Source organism: Cricetulus griseus, chromosome 2 (genome assembly GCF_003668045.3).
Source record: "Cricetulus griseus strain 17A/GY chromosome 2, alternate assembly CriGri-PICRH-1.0, whole genome shotgun sequence".
Classification (NCBI taxonomy): Eukaryota; Metazoa; Chordata; class Mammalia; order Rodentia; family Cricetidae; genus Cricetulus; species Cricetulus griseus.
Window position 1 is genome coordinate 4,769,838 of NC_048595.1, and position 22,932 is coordinate 4,792,769.

Genomic DNA, 22,932 nt, shown 5'->3' on the forward strand with positions numbered 1-22,932 from the left:
GCGTAGACATTGATTTGACCCTGTGAGGTGTATATAGTAAATCATTAAGAGAATTAATATACATTAAGGTGTAGGCTGTTATCATGAAACTTTTATTGTGCTTTATATTGTAGTTATATTTTAATTATTATTTTAATGAGTATATGCATTTCAAACTGTGATAAATCTATTTTATTTTATTTTTTAAATACATGGGCTGTGGTTTTACAAGGTGATGTGAAATATGGACCACCTATGGGCACTGTTCCTTCATTAATGAGAGTGAACAAAGACCAGAATGATTTACACACTTAGAGAAAAAGCCAATTAATATGTAACCGTTAAGCACAAATGCTATACATGACACCCACCCTCACCTAATCTCTGGGCTCTTATTGGATCATGCAGAGATTGACTTTTTAAACCAAGTAAGTGAAGGATGCTCTAAAATCAGAAATGTGCAGGACCAATTAAAACAAAGAGCTTGGGCTGTAACATGCTGACACCACACTGTGGCCTCCTGCCTGGGGGATCACTACCAAAATGAGCAGTGGGGATGGAGGTGTTTGAAGGATGGACAGAGGCCTGTGGCTCTGTCAGGAGGGTCCCTGTTTGTGGCCGTTTCTCCTGCAGAGAGGATGAGCTTGTGCTAGCCTATTTGGGGTTTCTTCTGAGCCTCAGTGGGATTAAAGGCAAATTCCTGTTCCAAGCTTCTTGACATTTATATATGCATGGAGACTGGCTCTGTGACTGCTCTCAGACCTCAAGGAGGCTCCCAGTAGCTTCCTCTATGACCATGGATGCTGGTTGTCATCTCTGAGTTTTTTCCAGGTTCTCAGGCAGCATGTCTTGGTCACCAGAGGCAGGGGATGTGGAGTGTGAAAGTGTAAGATAAGTCTGAAACACAGTACTAGAGTTTATTGAATAGATGGTTTTAATCATGTTTAGTTTTTCATTTAATCATTCACCCTTTTGATATTAATTTTTATATTGACCTAGTGTTTCAGGGCCTGAGGAGTTCAACAGTGACTGAAAAGGGGGAGGGTCTGTGTTCCAGTGTGTGTTGGGGGTGAAAGGTCAGGGAAAGGCAGTCAACAAACCATAGCAAAAGCCACAGCGTATCACAGAAAGTCAGATGGGAACACACGCCCCCCAGACCAAGAGGACAGGGTTCTATAAGATGTCACTGTTTTCTCGAGTGGTTGGTGAATGTCTCACCAGCAAGAGGACATCTGAGCTAGGACCCAGAGGAAGGCAGGAAGGGAGCCAGGACATATTCTGGGGTTGTAGACTCTGAGGTCCTGGAGTCAGGCATACCAGGCGCTAAGGAGGCAACAAGCGGGCAGAGCAGGGGAGGCAGGGAGGTAAGGTAGAGGCTGTATATCATACAGGACCAGCAGGTCACTGCAGAGACCTTTATTGTGACTTTGAGAGAGACAGAACTGGTGTTGGGGGAGTTGGAATGTCACGGGAAGAGCAGGGAGAACATCGCAGCCATCCAGGTGAGAGGCACTGCTGGCTTTGATTCTAGCCAGTGGCAGACAGAGAAGTGTTGGACGGTGGCCATTTCTGAAGGCATAACAAACAGATTTGCTGTGGATGCTACAGAAAGAAGCACAGGACACAGGGTGACTCTTGAGTGACCAGAGGGGCCACTGGGAGGGTAGGCTTTGCCTGCTGAAGAGGTTCAGGTGGAGGTCTGTTGTGTGTAGAGTGTACTAGTTATATTTTTTGTTACTGTGATCAAAGACATGTCGAGAAGAAGGATCAGAAATCCAGAGCCGAGCACACCATGATGGAGAAAGCATGGCAGCAGGAGGCTGGTTGTGTTGTGTCCACAGAAGGAGCAGAGAACGCGCGCGGGGAATGTGGCAGGCTGTATGGCCTCCCGACTACCCACTCAGACCACTTCCTCCAGTGAGGCTCCACCCCGTAGGGGCTCCACATTCCCCAGACATCATCACCAGCTGGAGACCAAATGTTTAACTTTCCTACTTCTGTGCCTGTGGAGTGGGTCATGGTCAACACCTGCCTCACTTTATGGAAAGTTACACGAGATGGTATTGGGAACTCAGTGCTTGGCTTGAGATGTGTTTCTCAGCAGCATCCTGGTCCTTTGTATGGAGGGGCTGGTAGGGGAAGCTGAGCCACTGTTCCTTAATCCTGGGTCTTTGAAGGTTATCACTGTTAACTTGGGACTGGAAGTAGATCAAAAGTTGGGGTAAAGTCCCCATTTTCCTGAAAGTAGCTATGAAGTGTGGCCGAGAGATCAGAGAGCCAGCTAACATCCTGTACTGTGGTCTCAAGGAAAGACACAGCCTTCCTCAGCCTCCGCCTAGCTTTATTGCGTGCCTTGCAGAACGGCACATTTTCATTTCGAGATTAAAGCCATTTTTGACTTTGAGTTAGAGTCTTTGAAGTATAGTTTTCTCCTAATTATAAAACATATGCTAATTGTAGAAAAAATTGAAAAATAGAAGAGAGTGCACAGAAATGGGATTGATCTAAGTACTTATGCCTGAATCCAACCACTGTTAATATTCTCATAAAGTGTCTTTCAAAACTCTTCAAAATATGTTTGAGATTATGTTACACAACGCTTATCGTATTTTCTTTTTTAACACTCTCATAAGTGTTAAAGCATCCCTCAATGGTTTTAAAATTCAGTGCACGTGTGTGCATGTATGCATGTGTGTGTGTGTGTGTGTGGATGGTGGAGAACATGCTTGCGTGTGCATGCATGTTGTGTGTGTATGGCGTGTGTGCATGCATTCATGTTGTGTGTTGTGTGTGTGTATGGTGTGTGTGATGGGGTGGGGAGTGCCACAGAGTGTGTGTATAGTCTGGAGGACTACCTTGTAGAGTCAATATTCTCCTTCCACCTTTACCTGGGCTTAGGGGAGGAGCACAGGTTGTTAGGGCTGACATCGTTGGACCGTAACTGCCTTTACCTGCTCTAACATCTGAACAGCCCATAATATTTAAGCTTTTTATTTGATGTGTATGACTGTTTTGCTTACCTGTATGCATGCATGTGCACCACATATGTGTAATACCCATGGAAGCTGAAAGAGGGGCCAGATCCCCTGGAAATGGAGTTACAGATGGCTGTGAGCTGCCATGTGGGTGCTGGGAATTGAATTTGGGTCTTCTGGAAGAGCAACCAGTGCTCTTACCTGAGCCATCTCTCCAGCCTCTCACAAATGGTTTAAATAGTAGCACAATGTGGAATTTTTACAGTTGCCACCCAATTTAATAGCTAAGGTGACATTAGAATAGCATTTAACCCCTTTGCTTCAGTGATGAGTTCAAGGTCCTGTTTAAGGAGCTTACATAAACTTGCTCACTAACCCCCAGAACAGCTGTGTGTAGGTGCACTAACCCCCAGAACAGCTACCATACAGTAACGCCTTCAATACTAAACCAAAGCCCTTCAATGAGCCTGAGGAGCAGACGGTGAGGGCTCTGTATCACTTGGTAGCCAGCACCATCCCTGCCTGAAGGCTAGGTATGTGCAGCTACCTTCTTGAAGTCACCATGGAGCTATGACTAGAACAGGAAGCCTGCCTTCTATTTTAACTTTGCAGGAGGGAAAATTGCCACAATGTTGATAACCATGGTACAAGGCAATGGTACCCTCTCCTCATCCTTTATTTCTCCAAGCTCCTGGGATTGTAGATGCCCATTTTTATGCTTTTCTGGATTACAACCTGTGTTTCAATGACTACAACCTCTCAACTGACATTTTGGCCACTTTCTGGGCACAGTGATGGGGTCTTTGTGTTCAAGGATGTAACAAAGCAACAGTAGTCCAGAGAAGCAATTTTTCAATACTTTGTCCTTGGCAAGCAGCCAACAATGTATTTTATGTTTTGACCCAGAACACACATCTATATTTCACCCGAATGAAACACTTGGATAGAAGTTCCAGGAGAACAATGCATGTGCGTGCTCTTACCTTTGCTTTCCTGCTGGACTCTTCTCCACTCCATTTTACAAGAAGACAGCCATGTGTACCTTGAATGATTTCAGGATTCATTGATGGGTTAAGACCTACAAAATATAAAAGTCACCCTGGGCCAGAGAGATGGCTCAGTGGGTAAGGGCATTTTGTGTGCAAGCACGAAGGCCTAAATCACAATCCCCAGTACCCACAAAAAGGCTGAGCATGGTGTGCATGCCTGTGACCCCAGCACCGTGGGGAGCAGAGATGGGGGAGAACTGGGGCCAGCCTATCTGAGAAACAGCTCTAGGTTCAGTGAGAGACCATGTTTCAAGTGGACACAGTGGTCATGCTATATCTTCCTGTGGCCTCTACAGGTTTGTGCCAGTGTGCACAGGTCACGGGGGCGGGAAAACCCCACTCCCACAAATCACAGCCCCAGAAGTGCTGTTCAGGACCACGGACAGCACCCGGACCTGCTAGCTGAGGACCAGGAACAGCACTGGGCGGGTCAGACCAGTGACAGCATCCTGGTGGGGCAGGACCAGGGATACCACCCCCAGAGTTTGGTTTGGGGCCAGGGACGGCAGTCCCCCCCTCCCCACACCACCCCAACACTGCTGGTTCAGGGCCAGAGGCAGCAGTATGTTTGGGCCAGGACCAGGACCAGCACCCTGATGGTCAGGACCAGGGACAGCACCTGGAGTTGATTCAGGACGGGGGACAATGCCCAGGTGTTTCAGAACGCGGGGCAGCACACCATTTCTTTTTCTCATATTTTGGTGTTTTAGGCTGAGGTTTGGCCTGGGTGGGCCTCGCTCGTCCCGAGCTTTCTTTCTTGGTGGCCTTAGAACCTGTGCTAAGGTGTCTTGCGTTTGAAGGTTGTAAGCTTAGAGAGAATGCTGAGATCTTCTCAGAGGCTCATACTTCCTCAAATGCATGACTCAGATCCCCAAGGACTTTCAAGCGCTTGCGAGTGAGGATGAGTTTTGCATCCTAGTGGCTCTCTGGGGTGCAGATGTCTGCAGATCATTGGCATTGACTTTGTAGACCAGTGCCACAATGTTCAAGGAGGGCCTCCCTTTTCTAGAAACTCCTTTTTACATAAGGACAAAAAGGGCTGGGGACACAATTCCGTCAGCGATGTGCTTGCCACGCCAGTATGAGGACTGGAGCTTCACCTCCCATATGGGCATTTTTAAAAATGCATATGTTGTGGTATATACCTGTGACCCCAGTACTCAGAGGCAGGGGCAGGAGGAGCCCTAGAGCTGGCTGGCCAAACAGACCGGCCTAATTGGTGGATGGACCCTGAGGAATGACACCAGAGCTTGTCTTTCATCCTCAACACATGTGTACGGACACTCACATACATGCACATGTACTGACACACATGTGCACCCCCCCACAGGAGTAGACACACACACACACACACACACACACACACACACACACACACACAGAGAGAGAGAGAGAGAGAGAGAGAGAGAGAGAGAGAGAGACAGACAGACAGACAGACAGACACAGATACAGACATACACACGGAAAAATGAAGCAAAACAAAAAAACAAAAACTGAAGACTGCACCTGGCTTCCCTTCTGCCGTCGCCACCCTGTTACAGCCCTTTGAAAGCACGGTCTGTTTGATGGTTCTGACCATCCATGCACTCGTGAAGATGTATTTGATTGACTGAGGCTTGTGCCCAGCAGCCATGCTGCTTGGTGTGACACACTGTGGTGCTGCTTGGCTCCTTATCTTTTATCTGGCTTCTGGATGTTACCAGAAAGTGAGAAAGGAGGGAAAACAGCTCTTTTAAGCTGTGTGTGTCTCCACGTGTGTGGGTACTTGTGTGCTTGTATGGGTGCCTGTGTGTGTCCATGTCAGGTGTGTTTGTGTGTTTGTGGGTGCCTGTGTGTGTCCATGTGTGTGGGTACTTGTGTGCTTGTGTGTGTTCACGTGCATGTGTGCATATGTGCTTTTGGGTGCCTGTGTGTGTGTGTCTATGTGAGTGTGTTCATGTGTGCTTGTGTGTGTGTGTGTGTGTGTGTGTGTGTGTGTTTGTGTTTGTGTGTCTATGTCAGTGTGTGCCTATGTGCTTGTGTGTGCCTGTGTGTCTATGTGAGTGTGTGCATGTGTGTTTGAGGGTACCTATGTATACGTCTGTGTGAGTGTGTACATGTGTGCTTGTGAGTACCTGTGTGTGTGTAGACAGGCCAGATGTTGACCTCAGGTGTCTTCCTTGATCACCCCCCCCCATGTTAGTAAGAGGCAGCACTTTTCTCTGAACCTGGAGCTTTGTTACAAGCTAGAGTGACCAGCCAGTGACCCCTGGATTGACCTTTCTCTGCATCCTCCCAGCACTGGGATTATGGGTGCATACTAATGCACCCAGATTTTTATGTGGGTGCCGGGAACCCAAATTTAGGCCTCCATACTTGTGCTTCAGGTACTTTGCAACTAACTCTCTCTCCAGCCCTTCCTTTTAGCCTTCTAATGGGATCCAAGAGTCTGAGGTCTAGACTCACCGAAGGGAGCTCAAGGCAGATCTATCCATAGCTAGAACTATGTGTGTGTACTTGATGTCTGCAGCCTGGTCCACGGCTGTCCCCTCTGTGGACTCCCTCTGCAGCTGCCTCGCAGTGGCCCATTTGAGTTGTGAGCCAGATAGGAAGGCTGTGTTCTGCATAGCATATGTTAGGGTCTTCTGAGACTAAACTCAATACCTCTTTGAAGCACCGGAGAGAAAATGCCTGCCTTCAATCCATGAGTTCTCCTTTTGTTTTCTCTTTACTCCCAGAAGCTCAAAGCTGGGGTGCTTGTTTTCCACATAGGATTCCTGATTACAGGTGTTAGCAAACGGAGCTGGTGTCTAAGCCTGCCTCCCCTTGTGTGGATGGGTTATGAAATTCAAACACTATTGAAACCCAAACACCTTTCATCTATTAATGGCCACTGGTGGCCTATAATCAAGTCACACTCTGTTAGCTACACAATTAACTTGTTTGTTTGAAGTGTGAATTAAGGTTTTGAGGTGTTTGCTAATGAATCTTCCTAGCTCCCTGCTTTAGCAGAAACCCCTATATTTTCCTAACTAAAGCAGACACCTCTGGAATGTTGGGAAAGGTAATTGTCTGGCCTGTTTTCTCACTCTTTACAGTCAACATCTGTTCAGCTTGCACCTGAAAAGAAAGAAGAAGGCCCTGAGTCTGGAGGGGTTGGGTGGCTCAGAGGACAAGTATGCTTGCAGCCCAACCCTGAGGACCCGAGTTAAGAGCCCCAGAACCCACATAAAACGCTAGGCATGCCAAGTGTGTGCCTGTAACTCCAGTGCCTCATAGTGCCTGGGGAGTGGTGGAGACAGGTGGATTCCTGGGGCATAGTAGGTGCCCAACTAGGCAATAAATGGTGAGCTCCACATTCTACCAGACTAGCCAATAAATGATGAGACCCACCTACCAGACTAGCCAGTAAACGATGAGCTGCATATTCTACCAGATTAGCCAATAAACGATGAGTTCTACATTCTAGCAAGAGGGTAAGGTGCCAGTGTTTGGTTTGCAGCACCCACACTGGGCAGCTCACAACCACCTTTAACTCCAGCTCCATGGGATCCAAAACACACTCTCTCTCTGTCTCTCTGTCTCTGTCTCTGTCTCTCTCTGAGAGAAGCAGGCTCTTTAGGCCTACTTCCCGTAGGCTGTGCCTCCCCTTGATGCTCAATTTTGCAACTTCAGGAATGAGCTGCCTCCTTGCTCACCCTGTGTCTGGCTCAGCTGGAGTGCTATGTCCCTTTTCCAGGAGCAGAGGTGTGTGACAGGAGTATCCCCCCTTGCCACTCTCCTTTGATTCTCTCTTTGTTTGCGATTCTCCTCTGTAACGAGTTTCTTTTGTAGATAATGGGATTCCATTATGGGGTGTTAGGATGACTGTGAGGCTGTGGGGCTGTTGACTGTGAGGAGCTTTTGATCAGTGTTTTCTGCTTGTATCTTTTCTTTTTTTTATTAGTCTTGTTGGGTGCGGTTTTAGATGAGCACTGGTGTTTGTCCTGTAAGGACACGGAGCTGCCCAGAGTAAGGTGGCTTTGCTTGTCCTGGAGGTGGGAAGATCTGGTGTCTCTTTCTGCTGCCTCTGTGCAACCAGTGTTATTGTTGACAAGCTTCAAGGTTTTCCTGACTTCTTTGAGTGATGGAAAACCATTTCAGAGGGACTATATTGATTAATATGCTAGAACAGACCATTATGGGTAGGAAGAGAGAGAGAGAGAGAGAGAGAGAGAGAGAGAGAGAGAGAGAGACACACACACACACACACACACACACACACACACACACACACACACACACACGCACACACACACACACACACACAATTCTTGATTTCTTTTAGCCAGGAATTCAGAATTTATCTCAAAGGGCAGTGACTCCACAAAGCCCAAGTGGATCCATCCCATTTTTATACAGCTTTCCCTTGTCCCTCACTCTTAATGGGAGCTGGCAGTGTGCGGCTGTCGGTGACACTTTCTGTGCAGACAGAATCCTGCCAAGGCTGAGGAGGAAGCCAACTTCTTACAGCACAGCTTTGCTTCCTCTTCAGGTTTACATCATGGCTCTAGAAGCAACAGGCTCTGCTCTTTTAGGTTCTGCCGGTTCTTGTGTAGAACCTATCGGGTCTGCATCTTTGTCTGGGGGCACAGGTGGTAGACAGGAGCTAGTCACAGAGCTGAGGCAGAGGCAGCATGCAGTCGTGACTGGTACCATCTCTTGCTCCACTTTTTGGCACTCAAGCTTGTCTAGCTCCTCATACGTGTGACAGGCTCTCTCTGAGACCACAGGACACGTTCAAGGTTTTAACTCTGCTTCTTAAGGCAACCTATTTCTTCTACCCAAAGATGGCTGACCTGCCTGGGAGTCAGTAAAATCTGAAAAAAAAAAAAAAACCCTCATAGCAAAGCTTTTGCTGCTGGCCCTATTGGAGTAGCTGGAACCAGATTTGTCTTCTTGCTACGATGAAATGGGACAAAATGCACAAAAAGTATGTTTAGCAGTTGGGCTGTGGGGCCACGCTATAGCCACACAGTTCTTTGCATTTACAACCCAAGGGTTCAGGATTCTATGCCAAGAAGAGTGCAGAGAGCCTGATCAGTGGAAGAGACACCTTGGCAGAGATTGGAGAGACTGAGGTGGTCAGAACATCTCAGGGTAGAATATTAAGAAGGCACGCAGGCTTTGCGGGGTAACTGTTCCAGAAATTTCTTTGACTCCCCTGGGTTGTTCTGTTGGCTTGGGTGTACATGGGTGAAATTCTACAGACTGGACAAAGAGCATCTGGATGCTGAAAGGTGAAAATTCCACAGGGATTAAGTTGGAATGGAAGCATCCATGGTTTGTGTGTGTGTGTGTGTGTGTGTGTGTGTGTGTGTGTGTGAGAGAGAGAGAGAGAGAGAGAGAGAGAGAGAGAGTATGTGTGAGAGAGAGAGAGAGAGAGAGAGAGAGAGAGAGAGAGAGAGAGAGAGTATGTGCATGCCTAAGATTCTGTAAGTCAATCAAGCCCTTGCATAATGCTGTCAAGGTTTTATATTTTGAATATAATGACCGATGAATGCTCACACTTACATGTTATGAAGCAGGATGCATCTTACTGTATAAACTATACCTCAATGAATCTGATTAAATACAGTTAACCTTGGGGCTAGAGAGATGGCTCCATAGATAAGATCATGTACTGTTCGAGCATAAGGTCCTGAGTTCAAATCCCTAGCACCCATGCCAGAAGCATGCATGGCTATGCATGTCTGTGTAGTGTGATTGGGACAGGTGGATCTCAGGAGCTTGCTGGCTGGCCCGACTACCCAAAGCAATGAGCCTCTGGTTCAGTGAGAGACCTTGTCTTAAAGGAAGGTGACAATGGAGGAAGGCAACTTCATCCTCTGAACACAATAAGCATGTGTAGCTATATACACCCCAAAAGAATATATATTCAACAATTAAACCATATATATGTGTGTGTATATATATGAAGATATATATATCCATATAAGACAATATATATCCATATATATCCTATATATATATATATATATTATAATACAGTTTAACCCAATCATGTAATCTGTAGCAAGGATCTACATATATTACCTATATGGCCTAGCTTTATTATGATTGTGCTACCCCAGCTGAGGCACAGGGTGATGGCCAAAGAGTGAAGAAGTAGCTTTCTCTTCTAGAAGAGATGCTCTTTATCCACATACACAGGTGGATTCGGAACTAAGAAGCCCTAGAATAGGACACATGCTCCTTCAGGGGCCTCAAACTACCATCTGTGGACACTTAGGGAGCTTGCTGTAGAACGCCCACTGCAATACATTGGGTATTTTCCCCAAAGACATGTAACCCCTCCTTCGCATTTCCACTGTACACTTTAACCTCTCTTCCAGCCTTATCTTAAAATAATAGATTAGACTGATGGAGGACACTGGTGCTATAGGTGGCTGTGGACAGTTCTCACATTGGCCAGGATCCACTTAGGACACACTTTTATTGTTTAACAGGGGTGTGAAGAATTGCTACCCAGGGCTGGAGAGATGACCCAGTGGCTAAGAGTGCATACTACTTTTTGCAGAGAACCTGGGTTTAGTTCCCAACATCCATGTTAGAAAGATGACAACCATAAATAACTCCAGCTACAGGGGATCCAACACCCTCTTCTGACTTCCACAGGTGCCTGCACACACACACACACACACACACACACACACACACACACACTCACACTAAATGAATAAGTAGAAAAAAATGGATAAATATATAAACTAAATCTACCCAGCAGAAGATGGCTAACTCCTCATAGGGATAAAAGATGGTCCTAAGGAGTCTTACAGTATCAGGGCAAGACAGCAGGTGTGGCCTCTAGGCCACGGATGGAGATTCAATAGATGGTTGAGAAGATTCTTCTGCACCCCACTGGCTAGACTTCAGACCTTCAGAAAAAGAGTGCATAACCTCCAGATGAACATGCAGTTGCCAAGGAGATGGGCTGTGCTGGAAGCAGTAATGTCAGCGAGGACAGGAACTGCTAGGGCTGTGCCTTCCCCTCTATCACTGTACAGGGCCACCGTTTCATGTCTTTGCATGTCTACACCTGAATATGGAGGCCAGAGGTCAACCTTGCACGCTGTTCCTCGGGTACAGCCCGCCTTTTCTTTGAGACAGGGTCTCTCATTGGCTCGGGACTCACCAGGTGGGCTGCATGAGCCCAGGGATCTGCCTGTCTTCACCTCTCCAGCACAGAGATTTCAAGTGTGCAGCACCATGTCCAACTTCTTAATTTTTCTTTTAAAGATGGGTTCTGGTCCAAACCTTATGCTTATGTGGCAAATATTTCACTGATTGAATGATCTTCCTGGCTCCCTGAGGTGCCCTAATTATAAATTTTAACACTCTCCTAATCTGGCAGAGTGGAGATGTTTCCAGGGCCCAGCTTCAGCATCTATGAACAGGACGAAGAAGGGTGAACTTAGAGTTTATAGAGATGACTAATAATGAGGCAATTGGCATGGCATTAAGATAGAGACTGTGGCAGTAATCTCTTGATTGCTTCACACCAGCACAGCTTACTGACCTAAGGAATGGCAAGTGTTTGGCTATGTTGCGGTCTCTTTAAAGTCTGTGTTCTAAGCTGTGTTTTTGGATAGTCTCCATTGGCCCATGGTATTCCAATCCACTCAGTTTCCAATGTCATAACTGTCACATCAGGAGCCTTAAGGTCAAATGTGTGTATAGTTAGTGAAGGAAGCCAGCTGCGGGGAGATGCAGTGGCTGGAGAACTCAGGCCCAGCCATGGGGGCGTGGACCTCCTCCACACCAGCCATGGGGGTGTGGGCATCCTCCACACCAGCCATGGGGGTGTGGACCTCCTCCACACCAGCCATGGGGACGTGGGCGTCCTCCACACCAGCCAGTAGGTGTTCCATATGAACAGCCACCAATGCCTGACTTTGTTTTTTCTAGAGCATCTGGGAATCCCCCCTCCAGTCTTTCAACTGGCAGAAAAGCCAAAAGAGAGAAATGCCATCTGGAAACCAGCCAGCCTGACTCTGTGGGCCCAGCCACGAGGCTGCCAGTGGGTGCCCTTGGCTTCAAACCTGCCCCTCTGCCTCATGTCACTTGCCAGTCAACCGGGTCCCACATCTCACTGGCTTCTCTTTTATAGACAGTCGCTCTGTACTGTGTTCTCTCCCCTGACTGCCGTGTTTCATAGGCTCCTGCCCCTTTCCTGGACTGTCGTCACAGTCTCCCAGCAGCCGGCCCTCTGCTGCACTGCCATCAAAGTGACATTTCCAAAGCATGTCTCCCCTCTGCTTAAAAGCCTTCTCTGACCCCCCCATACCTTCCCTCTGCTTAAAAGCCTTCCTGGCCCCTGTCTCTCATGGTTGAGACTCCACTTGCCTGGCATTTCAATTGCTCCCCAGTCTGGGGCCTCCACACCCCCCTGCTTAGGTACTACTCATTTTCCCCAGACCCTGCCAACTCCAGCCATTTCATTTGCTGGCGTTTCCTGAACACATTTACTCTTCCCGGTCCTGTCTTTACACATGCTGTTTATTCCCTGCCCTGGTGTCTCTGCAGTGAGCCTGCCTGGCAGCCCCCTGTTCACTCCGGAGCTGTCCAAGGTAGAGCCAAAGAGTTCAACATTCCCTTCCTTTCTCCTCAGCGTGAGTTCATTGTTCACACTGCTAATGGAACCTCCTCACAGGCCTTGCGCTAGACAAGGCAGCCCTGCAACCCACAGCCATCTGTCTGCCCAGCTGTTTTCCCAAGGACCATTGCTCCTTTTCCTTTGTACCATTAGGCCATGGTGTCCGGTATGCAGTAGGCCCTCAATAATTCACTGAACAATTTTAGTGATGAGTGGATACAGAACTGTGATGGTGTGAGTTGCTCTGTCTCTGAGTGTCTGTGGTGACTCCTTACTTCTTCCCTGAGTGTCACTGGGAGAGCCACTTCACCATCCCCCATGACAGACAGACAGACAGCTGTGCCAGGCTGTGTCTTTTTTTTTTCTTTTTCTTTTTCAGAAGGCCAGGTTGTTAGGCACGAACTCTGAGCTCAACACCCTGGACGTCTTTCAGACACCGTCTCCCAGAGGCCTTCGCTACCAATGTCATATGGTGTGTCTGGGTGTAGTGATGGCATACCCCATGGAGAAACAAAAAGAGAAAACCCTCTAGTCCATATGGTCATTGCTTCTAAAAGGTTGCTCATCACTTTGAGTTGGGGGTGTTGATATAACTTGTGGGTGGTGACCCAGAGAATCTCATGCAGGTATGGGCCTGGTCCCGTGAATGTAAGGCATCCTGGCTGTTGACAAGGGGTCAGGTCCAGAGATTTTAGATGGGACTCTACCACTGGACCCCGGTGTAATCTTCGTCATAGAAATGGACCTATCAGCTTTATTCAGGGATACTTACCGCTGGGAAGGGATATAGAATGGTTATTTATTTAAATTAGAGCCAATTATTTTTAGTGAAGTGCAGTGAGTGGCAGATTCTGGGAAAATTTTCTTGCACTGTAAACATGTTGGTTAGAAGTCATTAATATGACATTCACACATCCCTAATAAAGTACATTGCACGGAGAGCTGGCACCACCGAAATGCCCAGAGGACGCTCAGGATGAGCCTTAAAACCGAGAGTATTGGAAACAAGATATTTTTACTTCACATTTGGGAGTAATCTAATTGCATTTTGTGGCTCCAGCAGATGCTGGGGCCAGCTGCCGGCAGAGCACTGTCTATTCCCCTCAGCGTCCGTCCTCACACATAAAACCCTTGTGCAGAACTCTCATAAAAGCCAAACTTTTCAAATTACCCCTTGGTTGAAAACCCTTTTTTATGCAAAAGGTAACTGAGACTGTATAGACCCCAGAGATGTTTTTATTACTGGTGCTCTGGAGACTATAGAACAAGCATATATGCACACACATGTGTATATATACACACCCCAAACATATAATGTGTATGTATATATATATATACACACATGCCATATACACAGCCAAACACACACACACACATACACATACCCAAACACACATGAACATATATGATACTACCCAACATATGTAATATATACATGCCCAAATACATACAAACATAGATATACATATGCAAATGCATTCACATACACATGTATACCTGAGCGCGTGCACGCGCACACACACATACACACACACACACACACACACACACACACACACGAACAAAATACACATACTCAAATATATACACACATATATTATACACATAAACATATTACCTACTCAAACATACACACATGTACATATACAATGCACACATTTACAGACATGTGCATGTTATCAGTGTTATTTGTTTAACTCATTCCAGAAGGCACTAAGGGCCTCTCCACAGACTGTTTCTTCTCTGACATTGAACATGTGTATTGAAAATGGGGTAAGAGGATGGGCAGGCAGGCTGGGGAGGACTTGTCCTTTTTCTGAGAGTTGTTTTAGTGTGATTTTTGGAAGGCAAACTGCCACCTCTGTGCTGGACTGTTGTGTGTCACTGGAAACAGATGGTGTGTGTGTGTGTGTGTGTGTGTGTGTGTGTGTGTGTGTGTGTGTGTTTATGTGTTTTGGGGGATGTATGTCTCCCAGGTAGAGACCCACAGCACTGATAAGGCCCCTGCAGACTTCTATATTCTACTGCAGACAGGTGGGGGCCTCTCACACTGCAGAGAGCCCCCACAGTTTCTCCACTCTGAGGGAAACTGAGGTGACAGTGAGTCCTGCCTGCAGGGAAGTGTCTGCTCACGGTGGCCCCCTCTTTCCCACACGGACTCCACCTGGCTGCCAGAAGGTTCAGTCTGTCACAGGCTCCCACAGTGTCTATTTAGGGCCACCATCCCACACAGCAGCCTTGTTTGGCCCCTGAGCCCTGCTGAGGTGGGCTGGGAGTGGGAACGCATGCCAGGTTTAGAAAACAGTATGAAGAATAGGAAGCAGCTCAACGGCTTTCCAAAATTAGGGACGTTCTATTTTGAATACATTTGGATTAAAATATAAAACCTATTATTAAAGTTCTCAATTTTTTTAAACCTTAAAAAATGTAGCTCCTTGAAATTTCAAGATGATACATGGTGGCATATGGCCCCACTACTCGCTGTTGGAGAGTGGGGCCCTGGTGCTGAGGGTGGGGCCTGAGCTGTTAGGGGGCCACGCTGGGTGTGCGTTTCTGTAGAGCATTCTGCATGGGCACGGCGTTCCCTGGTAACAGCCTGCATTGCCCGCCTCAGTCCCCTCTCCCTGCACTAAGGGAGGCTCCAGTGTGGCTCCGTGTCTTTACTGTGCACAGAAGAACTTTGCATACTCCCATGCAACCTCCTATGAGCCAACAGTCACCTTTGCATTCAAGAGCTCCAGGCTCTATGGCTGAATAGGGACACCAGGTTTGGATTCTCCACACATCGCCGTATGACTGAGAGTGCTATGTGCTGGGGGTCCTAGATGACCCCAGTGGTTGCAGAGCAGGTTCCTGAAGCTGAAGTCTGCTGTGAGGTGAAGGACAGCCATATGATTCCCCAGAGAGACCAGGACCTGAGAGGGAAGTGGGCGGAGACGGTGAGCAGGTGCCAGGAGGGACGTCCCTCCTGTAGGAGCCAGGCCAGCACAGCAGTGTCCTCTTGTCCACAGGCCTCTAGATCCCCCACTGGCTCGCCACTGCCGCGGGCTCTCAGACCCCAGTGACGTCACTCCCCTGGATGATGGATTGAGTAATGGGTTGAAGAGCTGTACTGCCCCCTCTTGTACCCTCACCCTTCATGACAGTCCCCCCCCCCATGCAACCCTTCTGCCTTCCTGTTGTTGAAGACCATTGCTGACACATAGCAGAGTCCACAGAACTGTGGGTTCCAGCTCCCACAGGCTGCTGTCCCTGCCCCGGCCACACACGCACTGTTTTGGCAGCAGTTTTTCTATTTGAACATCCAAAGGACAAACTGAGCATTTAAAATCTGCAAGCTGGACAGTCTTTGCTTTGGAGCCTGCAGTGAATTTCTTCATCTTGACAGTGGAGTCATTCTTTCTAGTGTCAGTGCCGGATCTGGGATGAGAGAAGGATGCTGGGATAGCAGGAGGCTGGAGGCCAATGGATGTGCCAAGATGGCCCTTTCAGTCTGGGTCTGCTGTGTAGTAGGGCAAGCTAGTATCTCCATCACCTAGCCATATCTAGCTGGATGCATGAGATCTCCTCTTGCTCTTAAAATTAATTATGATAAAATTTACTTCCATAAACTCCAGAGCAGTGCTTCTCAACCTTCCTAATTCTACAACCCTTTAATACAGTTCCTCATGGTGTGGTGACCCCACCATAAACTTACTTTGTTCTTACTGCATAACTGTAAAATTGCTAATTATGAATCATAACGTAAATATGTTTTCTGATGGACTTAAGTGACCCCTGTGAAAGGGTCATTTGACACACAAAGGGGTCATGACACACAGGTTGAGAACGGCTGCTCTGTAGCATCGGTGCTGTGCAGCCAGCACCCTTACAAGTTCCTAACATCTGTACCGCCCCCAAAGGAGACCCCATGCTCTTTGGTCAGTCAATCATCCCCCTCAACCCCAGCCCTCAAAAACCACAAATTTATATTCTCTGTCAATTGATTGGGATGTTCTACATAATTCATTAACAGCATTCTTAACACATGGCCTGTTGCGGTAGGCTTCTTTCATGAAGCGGAATTGTGCCTTCATTATGGTATGTCCGTATTATAGCCCTCCCGAACAGGACTTTGCCCTGGTTCATATTTCTGGTCCCTCTGTGTACCCATTTGTCCATGTATGGACTGTGTGGCCTCTGCCTCTTTCTAAGCTCTTGCCAGTAATGCTGCCGTGAACGTTTGTGTCTGTACTTTTTAATTTTAAAATGTTTTTTTTAACAATGTGTCTTTTTGTGTGTCTGTGTGGATATGCACACATCAGTTTGGTGTCTGTGGAGACCAGGAGAAGGCATGGGTTTCCCTGGAGCTGGAGTTATAGTTAGGAGCTCCCTGACATGGGTGTGGGAAACAGCTCCTCTGCAAGAGAAGTACATAGTCTTAACCTCTGAGGCATCTCTCTATGCCTAGTTACTTTGAATTTCCATGGTTCTTACATTGCCTCATCTTGTTTGTGTGTCCATTTGCTCAGCCAGTTCCTAGGCTTTGAGAGGGCAGCATGCTGCCCCTGCCTGCCTATCTGGAGAGGAAGGGATGAACTCTGGCAAGGGCAATGGGCTGGCAAGACTGGGTAGCTTGAAGCTGAGGTGAGATAAGTGATCTGGATGCCTCGAGGAGGTGTGGAGACCAGCAGCAGCATGCAATAGCCCCTGGTGTCAAATCCAGCCATCGTGACCATGCAGAGGCAGGACCTGGCTACAGGTATTTAGTTTCCTTGCTCAGAATGGCTGGTATTAAGTGCGATGGGTGTTCTTCCAAGCTGTGCAGGAGGTGTCACAGATTGGGAGAAATGCCACACACACACACACACACACACACACACACACACACACACACACACACACACACCCCTACCTTGGTGGAGGAGGAGGGAGTGGGAGTGGCCAGTGGTCAAAGGAAGCTCGTTATTGAGTGTGATTTCCTGGTCTCTTGCTTGTCTACATACTGGCTTAGTGGGCTTAGTAGGCCTGTGCTAACCCTTTGGCTACACGTTGCATACACTGTGGCCCTGCAGTAGCAGAGTAACTGCTCTGTTGTTGACATGTGTTTCTCCCTTCATTGATTATGAGTTCAAGGGCTAAATAGCCTCCACAGTGTTCTCATTCCTGGGCTGCCACACAGTAGGTGTTCAGTGTCTTTAGTGTGGAACCTGAGTGCAGCAATGGTGCAGAGAGATTTTCTTCTTTGGAGGACAGCAACAGTGGGAAACCCTGCTAGGCTGTGGAGGGTGTGGCTGGAAGGATATTTGTGAAGGTCTTTGGGTGTGGGGGCCTAGGGAGCAAAGTGATGGATGTAAGGGTGTTGGGGTGTACTGTGCCCTTACCTTCTGAGTCACTGGAGTGTGATCCTTGGCTAGAGCAGGGGTCTAGTGTGTCTTAAGGTTTCTATTGATGTGATGAAAACACCACGGCCATAAGCAACTTGGTGAGGAAAGGGTTTAATTTCACTTCCGGTCCATATCACAGCCCATCATCCACGGAAGTCAAGACAGAAACCTGGAGGCAGGAATTGAAGCAGAGGCCATGGGGGAATTCTGTTGACTGCCTTGCTCCCCATGGCTTATGCAGTTTGTTTTCTTACAGTCATCAGGACCACCAGCCCAGGAGTGACATCACGCAGTGAGCACCTCTCATCAATCAAGAAAATATGCCACTCATTCTAGTGGGGGTATTTTCTCACTGAGGCTGCCTCTTCCCAAACGACTCCAGCTTGTGTCAAGCTGACACACTGGGCATCTAGTCAGCATGGCAGGTTACTCTGGATACCAAGTCTGCTGAGATTATGACAGAGAGAGGACACCTAACATGTGGCTGATCACGTGTGTGGTAGCCATGATCTGCTCTCAGCATCTTGCAAAAACAAATGGGATGCAATGTTGACTGACAGGGTTGAATCAGCAACTCTGAACAGTCATCCCAGCATTACCATCCATTGGGAGTGTTGGAGAATTGGGTGTGAGGAGGAGGGCTAGGGAGAGGTGTCCATAAACCCAGAAGTGGCCTTGACCATCGGGGCACCTCTTGGGGGGCCTCTAGACAGGTAATGCTGGTCATGGAAGCTTTTGTCCACAGACATGCTGTGGCTGTCAGTGTGATATAAGGACTACCATTCCTTGTAACTGCCCATGGGAGCTAATATTTTCCTCCATGAAGAGGGAGTTGAGGTCTAGGTGGGGCAAGCAATGTGTTCAAGATGAGCAGCTGATCTTTGCCAGACTCAGGACCCAAGGCCAGGTCTGTTTGTTCACAGCAGACAGGCACTTAGCAATGATGCCGAGCTGTCTTTCTGTGGCAACTTGGTTAATTAAATAGCTGCAAGGCCTTTGTATTCCAAAGCCATTGTTTTGCAGCTTTTCAGCTTTTACTTCAGCTATCTCCAGTCTTACATACATACATACATACATACATACATACATGTACATATCCATATCCATACATACATATGTATATATATACACACTACCACATACATGTACTACTATACAGAGAGACACACATTTAACTTATGCATACATATTTCCCTCTATAGCATCCACTCATCTCTCCCCCATCCATCCACATACCAGTCCATCAACCCACACAATCATCCACCCATTCATCTACCCACCTATCTACTCACCCATCTACCCATCCATCCACCTGTGCACCTGTCCATCCACCTGTGCACCTGTCCATCTACCTGTGCACCTGTCCATCCACCTGTGCACCTGTCTATCACCTGTGAACCTGTCCATCCACCTGTGCACCTGTCCATCACCTGTGAACCTGTCCATCCATCTGTGAGCCTGTCCATCCACCTGTGATCCTATCCATCCACCTGTGAACCTATCCATTCACATGTGTACTTGTCCATCCACCTGTGCACCTGTCCATCCACCTGTGAGCCTGTCTATCCACCTGTGAGTCTGTCCATCCACCTGTGCACCTCTCCATCCACCTGTGTACCTGTCCATCCACCTGTGCACCTGTCCATCCACCTGTGAGCCTGTCTATCCACCTGTGAGTCTGTCCATCCACCTGTGCATCTGTCCATCCACCTGTGAGCCTGTCTATCCACCTGTGAGTCTGTCCATCCACCTGTGCACCTCTCCATCCACCTGTGTACCTGTCCATCCACCTGTGCACCTATCCATCCACCTGTGAGCCTGTCTATCCACCTGTGTACCTGTCCATCCACCTGTGCACCTATCCATCCACCTGTGAGCCTGTCTATCCACCTGTGTACCTGTCCATCCACCTGTGCACCTATCCATCCACCTGTGAGCCTGTCTATCCACCTGTGAGTCTGTCCATCCACCTGTGCACCTGTCTATCACCTGTGAACCTGTCCATCCACCTGTGCACCTGTCCATCACCTGTGAACCTGTCCATATACCTGTTCACCTGTCCATTCACCTGTGAGCCTGCCCATCCACCTGTGCACCTCTCCATCCACCTGTGTACCTGTCCATCACCTGTGAACCTGTCCATCACCTGTGTACCTATCCATCCACCTGTGCACCTGTCCATCACCTGTGAACCTGTCCATCACCTGTGAACCTGTCCATTCACCTGTGCACCTGTCTATCACCTGTGCACCTGTCCATCCACCTGTGCACCTGTCCATCACCTGTGAACCTGTCCATCCACCTGTGCACTTGTCCATCAACTTGTGAGTCTGTCTATCCACCTGTGAGTCTGTCCATCCACCTGTGAACCTGTCCATCACGTGTGAACCTGTCCATCCATCTGTGCACCCGTCCATCCACCTATTCACCTGTCCATTCACTTGTGCACCTGTCCATCCACCTGTGCACTTGTCCATCCACCTGTGTGCCTGTCCATCCAACTGTGCACCTGTCCATTCACCTGTGCACCTGTCCATCCACCTATGCACCTGTCCATTCACCTGTGCACCCGTCCATTCACCTGTGTACTTGTCCATCCACCTGTGTACCTGTCCATTCACATGTGTACCTGTCCATCTACCTGTGCACCTGTCCATCCACCTGTGAACCTGTCCATCCACCTGTGAACCTGTCCATCCACCTGTGAACCTGTCCATCCACCTGTGTGCCTGTCCATCCAACTGTGCACCTGTCCATTCACCTGTGCACCTGTCCATCCACCTATGCACCTGTCCATTCACCTGTGCACCCGTCCATTCACCTGTGTACTTGTCCATCCACCTGTGTACCTGTCCATTCACATGTGTACCTGTCCATCTACCTGTGCACCTGTCCATCCACCTGTGAACCTGTCCATCCACCTGTGAACCTGTCCATCCACCTGTGAACCTGTCCATCCACCTGTGAGCCTGTCCATCCACCTGTGAGCCTGTCCATCCACCTGTGAGCCTGTCCATCCACCTGTGAGCCTGTCCATCCACCTGTGAGCCTGTCCATCCACCTGTGAACCTGTCCATCCACCTGTGCGCCTGTCCATCTACACACCTGTTTAACCAGCTAGCTATGTTACCATTCATCCACCTCCTCACCTATTTACCCACCCATATACCAGCTCATCTTGCACCTAACAGACATTTTTTCAGGTTTCCTCCCTATGCTCCAGGACACAATTAAGTCCTGTGAATGCATCAGCAATGACATAGCCCTTACTCTCGAATGTTCTGATGGGGATGCTGCCCAAGTAAACAAGCAATTACGATACACAGTGATGAATCCCGCACACTGAGGAAGGTTCTGTGGACGGGTAGAAGATGGATGACTGGCCTGGGTGTGGGATTATTGACCTATGGTGAGACCCCCAGGGAAGGGTTCTCTCCAAAAGAGGAAACAGACTTTTACAGGCTCAGGGATGACAGCCCATTGGGCTCATTCTTTCTTTAGCTAAAAATCAATGATAGGAACTTGAACAAAGAAGTTGCTTTTGTCAACACTGGTGTTTCCTGAGTTCTTGCTGTAGGCTTTAGTCTTCCATGCTGTGATGGTTTGGGCTCTTGGTTCCAACATATGTATCAATGGCCATTTACTATGACTATAGAGAGTCTTGGTCTTCACTGGTCCTGGTGGTCTTCATGGCATGGCAGGTCTTATTTCTACCCATAACTGACCTGTATACCTGATATTGAGAATGACTCTTCCTTTTCCCCAAGGTCATGTGGACCATTGCTGGTCACAGTGCTTAGATCCACTATGTCTAAGCCCAAGAGGCTGCTGGTTTCTGGGCACACGGCCTGCTCTATTCCAAGGAGCTCGGAGCTACTGTTCCCTGCAGCAAGAGCTCAGAGGGAACCCAAGGCCCATGCTCTGCATTTTGCTGACAGTCCGTGGCAGAATCTCTGTGTCACATTGCCACTGAGATCAAGGGAAATGCGTACTAGCCCAACTCTAATTAACTTAGGATCCCAGTAAATTTCATGTTAGCAGATCTGTTTGGATCAGGGGGTAATGGGCCATGTCATATCTAAGAGATGGGGCAATGTCTTATGCTGTGTCACTCACTGGATCCTTGTGGAAATTATTAATAAATCAGTAATTCTATCTGTGATGATGTTATTGTCTTTATAAATATTTAATTTACCTTCAGGTGCTCATATTTTCCCTATCTTTGCCTGAAACTCAGCTGACTTGGGCCTCTGAGGCTCGGCTCAATAGATCAAGTTAGCAGTGGGAATGGTTCTCTCTCTCTCTCTCTCTCTCTCTCTCTCTCTCTCTCTGCTTCCTCTGTCTGTCTTTCTGTCTCTCTCTGCTCTCTGTCTCTCTGTGATTTCACTCCAGGGTGGGGGTTGGGAGTCAAGCTGAGCGGATGCAGTTCTTTGGTGAGAGAATCTGAAAGACACCTGTTTGGGAGAAGCAGAGTGTACACCGAGACCTGTTGTTGGCGTGTGCTTTTCTCCTTCAGGTCAATGGCATTTGGGATCTCAAAGGGTCTCTGATGTTTTCCTTCTACAGAGAAATATTTTTGTCTTTGCCACTGACTCCTCCTTTGAAACCCAGGCTTTGATGGCGATTGTGTGGATGGCTGAGTGAAAAGGACTCAGGGAATCAAAAGAGAGGCTGAGTCCCAGTCAACAATTTTTCTAGAAGAGTCTGACCAAGTTCCTGCCTGGCCAAGATGTACAGCAGCTGGGAAAAAATAACTACTTTTTTCTTTCTGCTTCTCAGGGTCCAACATGAACTAATTGTTATCATTATCTTTTTATTTTTCTGTTTCAGGAAATTGCGGCTTATTTAATAACATTTGAGAAACACGAAGAATGGCTAACCACATCCCCTAAGACAAGGTAATGTCCCAGCTATCACAGTTTCCAACTCTGTATGGTGAGACTAGATGA

General features: G+C 47.9%; 1 protein-coding gene across 2 annotated transcripts in view; it reads left to right on the forward strand.

Annotated features, from left to right (window-relative positions):
- The window catches only part of LOC100762490 (calmodulin-binding transcription activator 1), an 831,381-nt gene that overhangs the window by 258,359 nt on the left and 550,090 nt on the right, over positions 1 to 22,932 (forward strand). For both annotated transcript variants that reach the window (XM_027398331.2, XM_035439381.1), the window contains exon 4: positions 22,814 to 22,881. In XM_027398331.2, the coding sequence (XP_027254132.2) occupies positions 22,814 to 22,881 (68 nt within the window). The remainder of the gene's footprint in view (positions 1 to 22,813; positions 22,882 to 22,932) is intronic.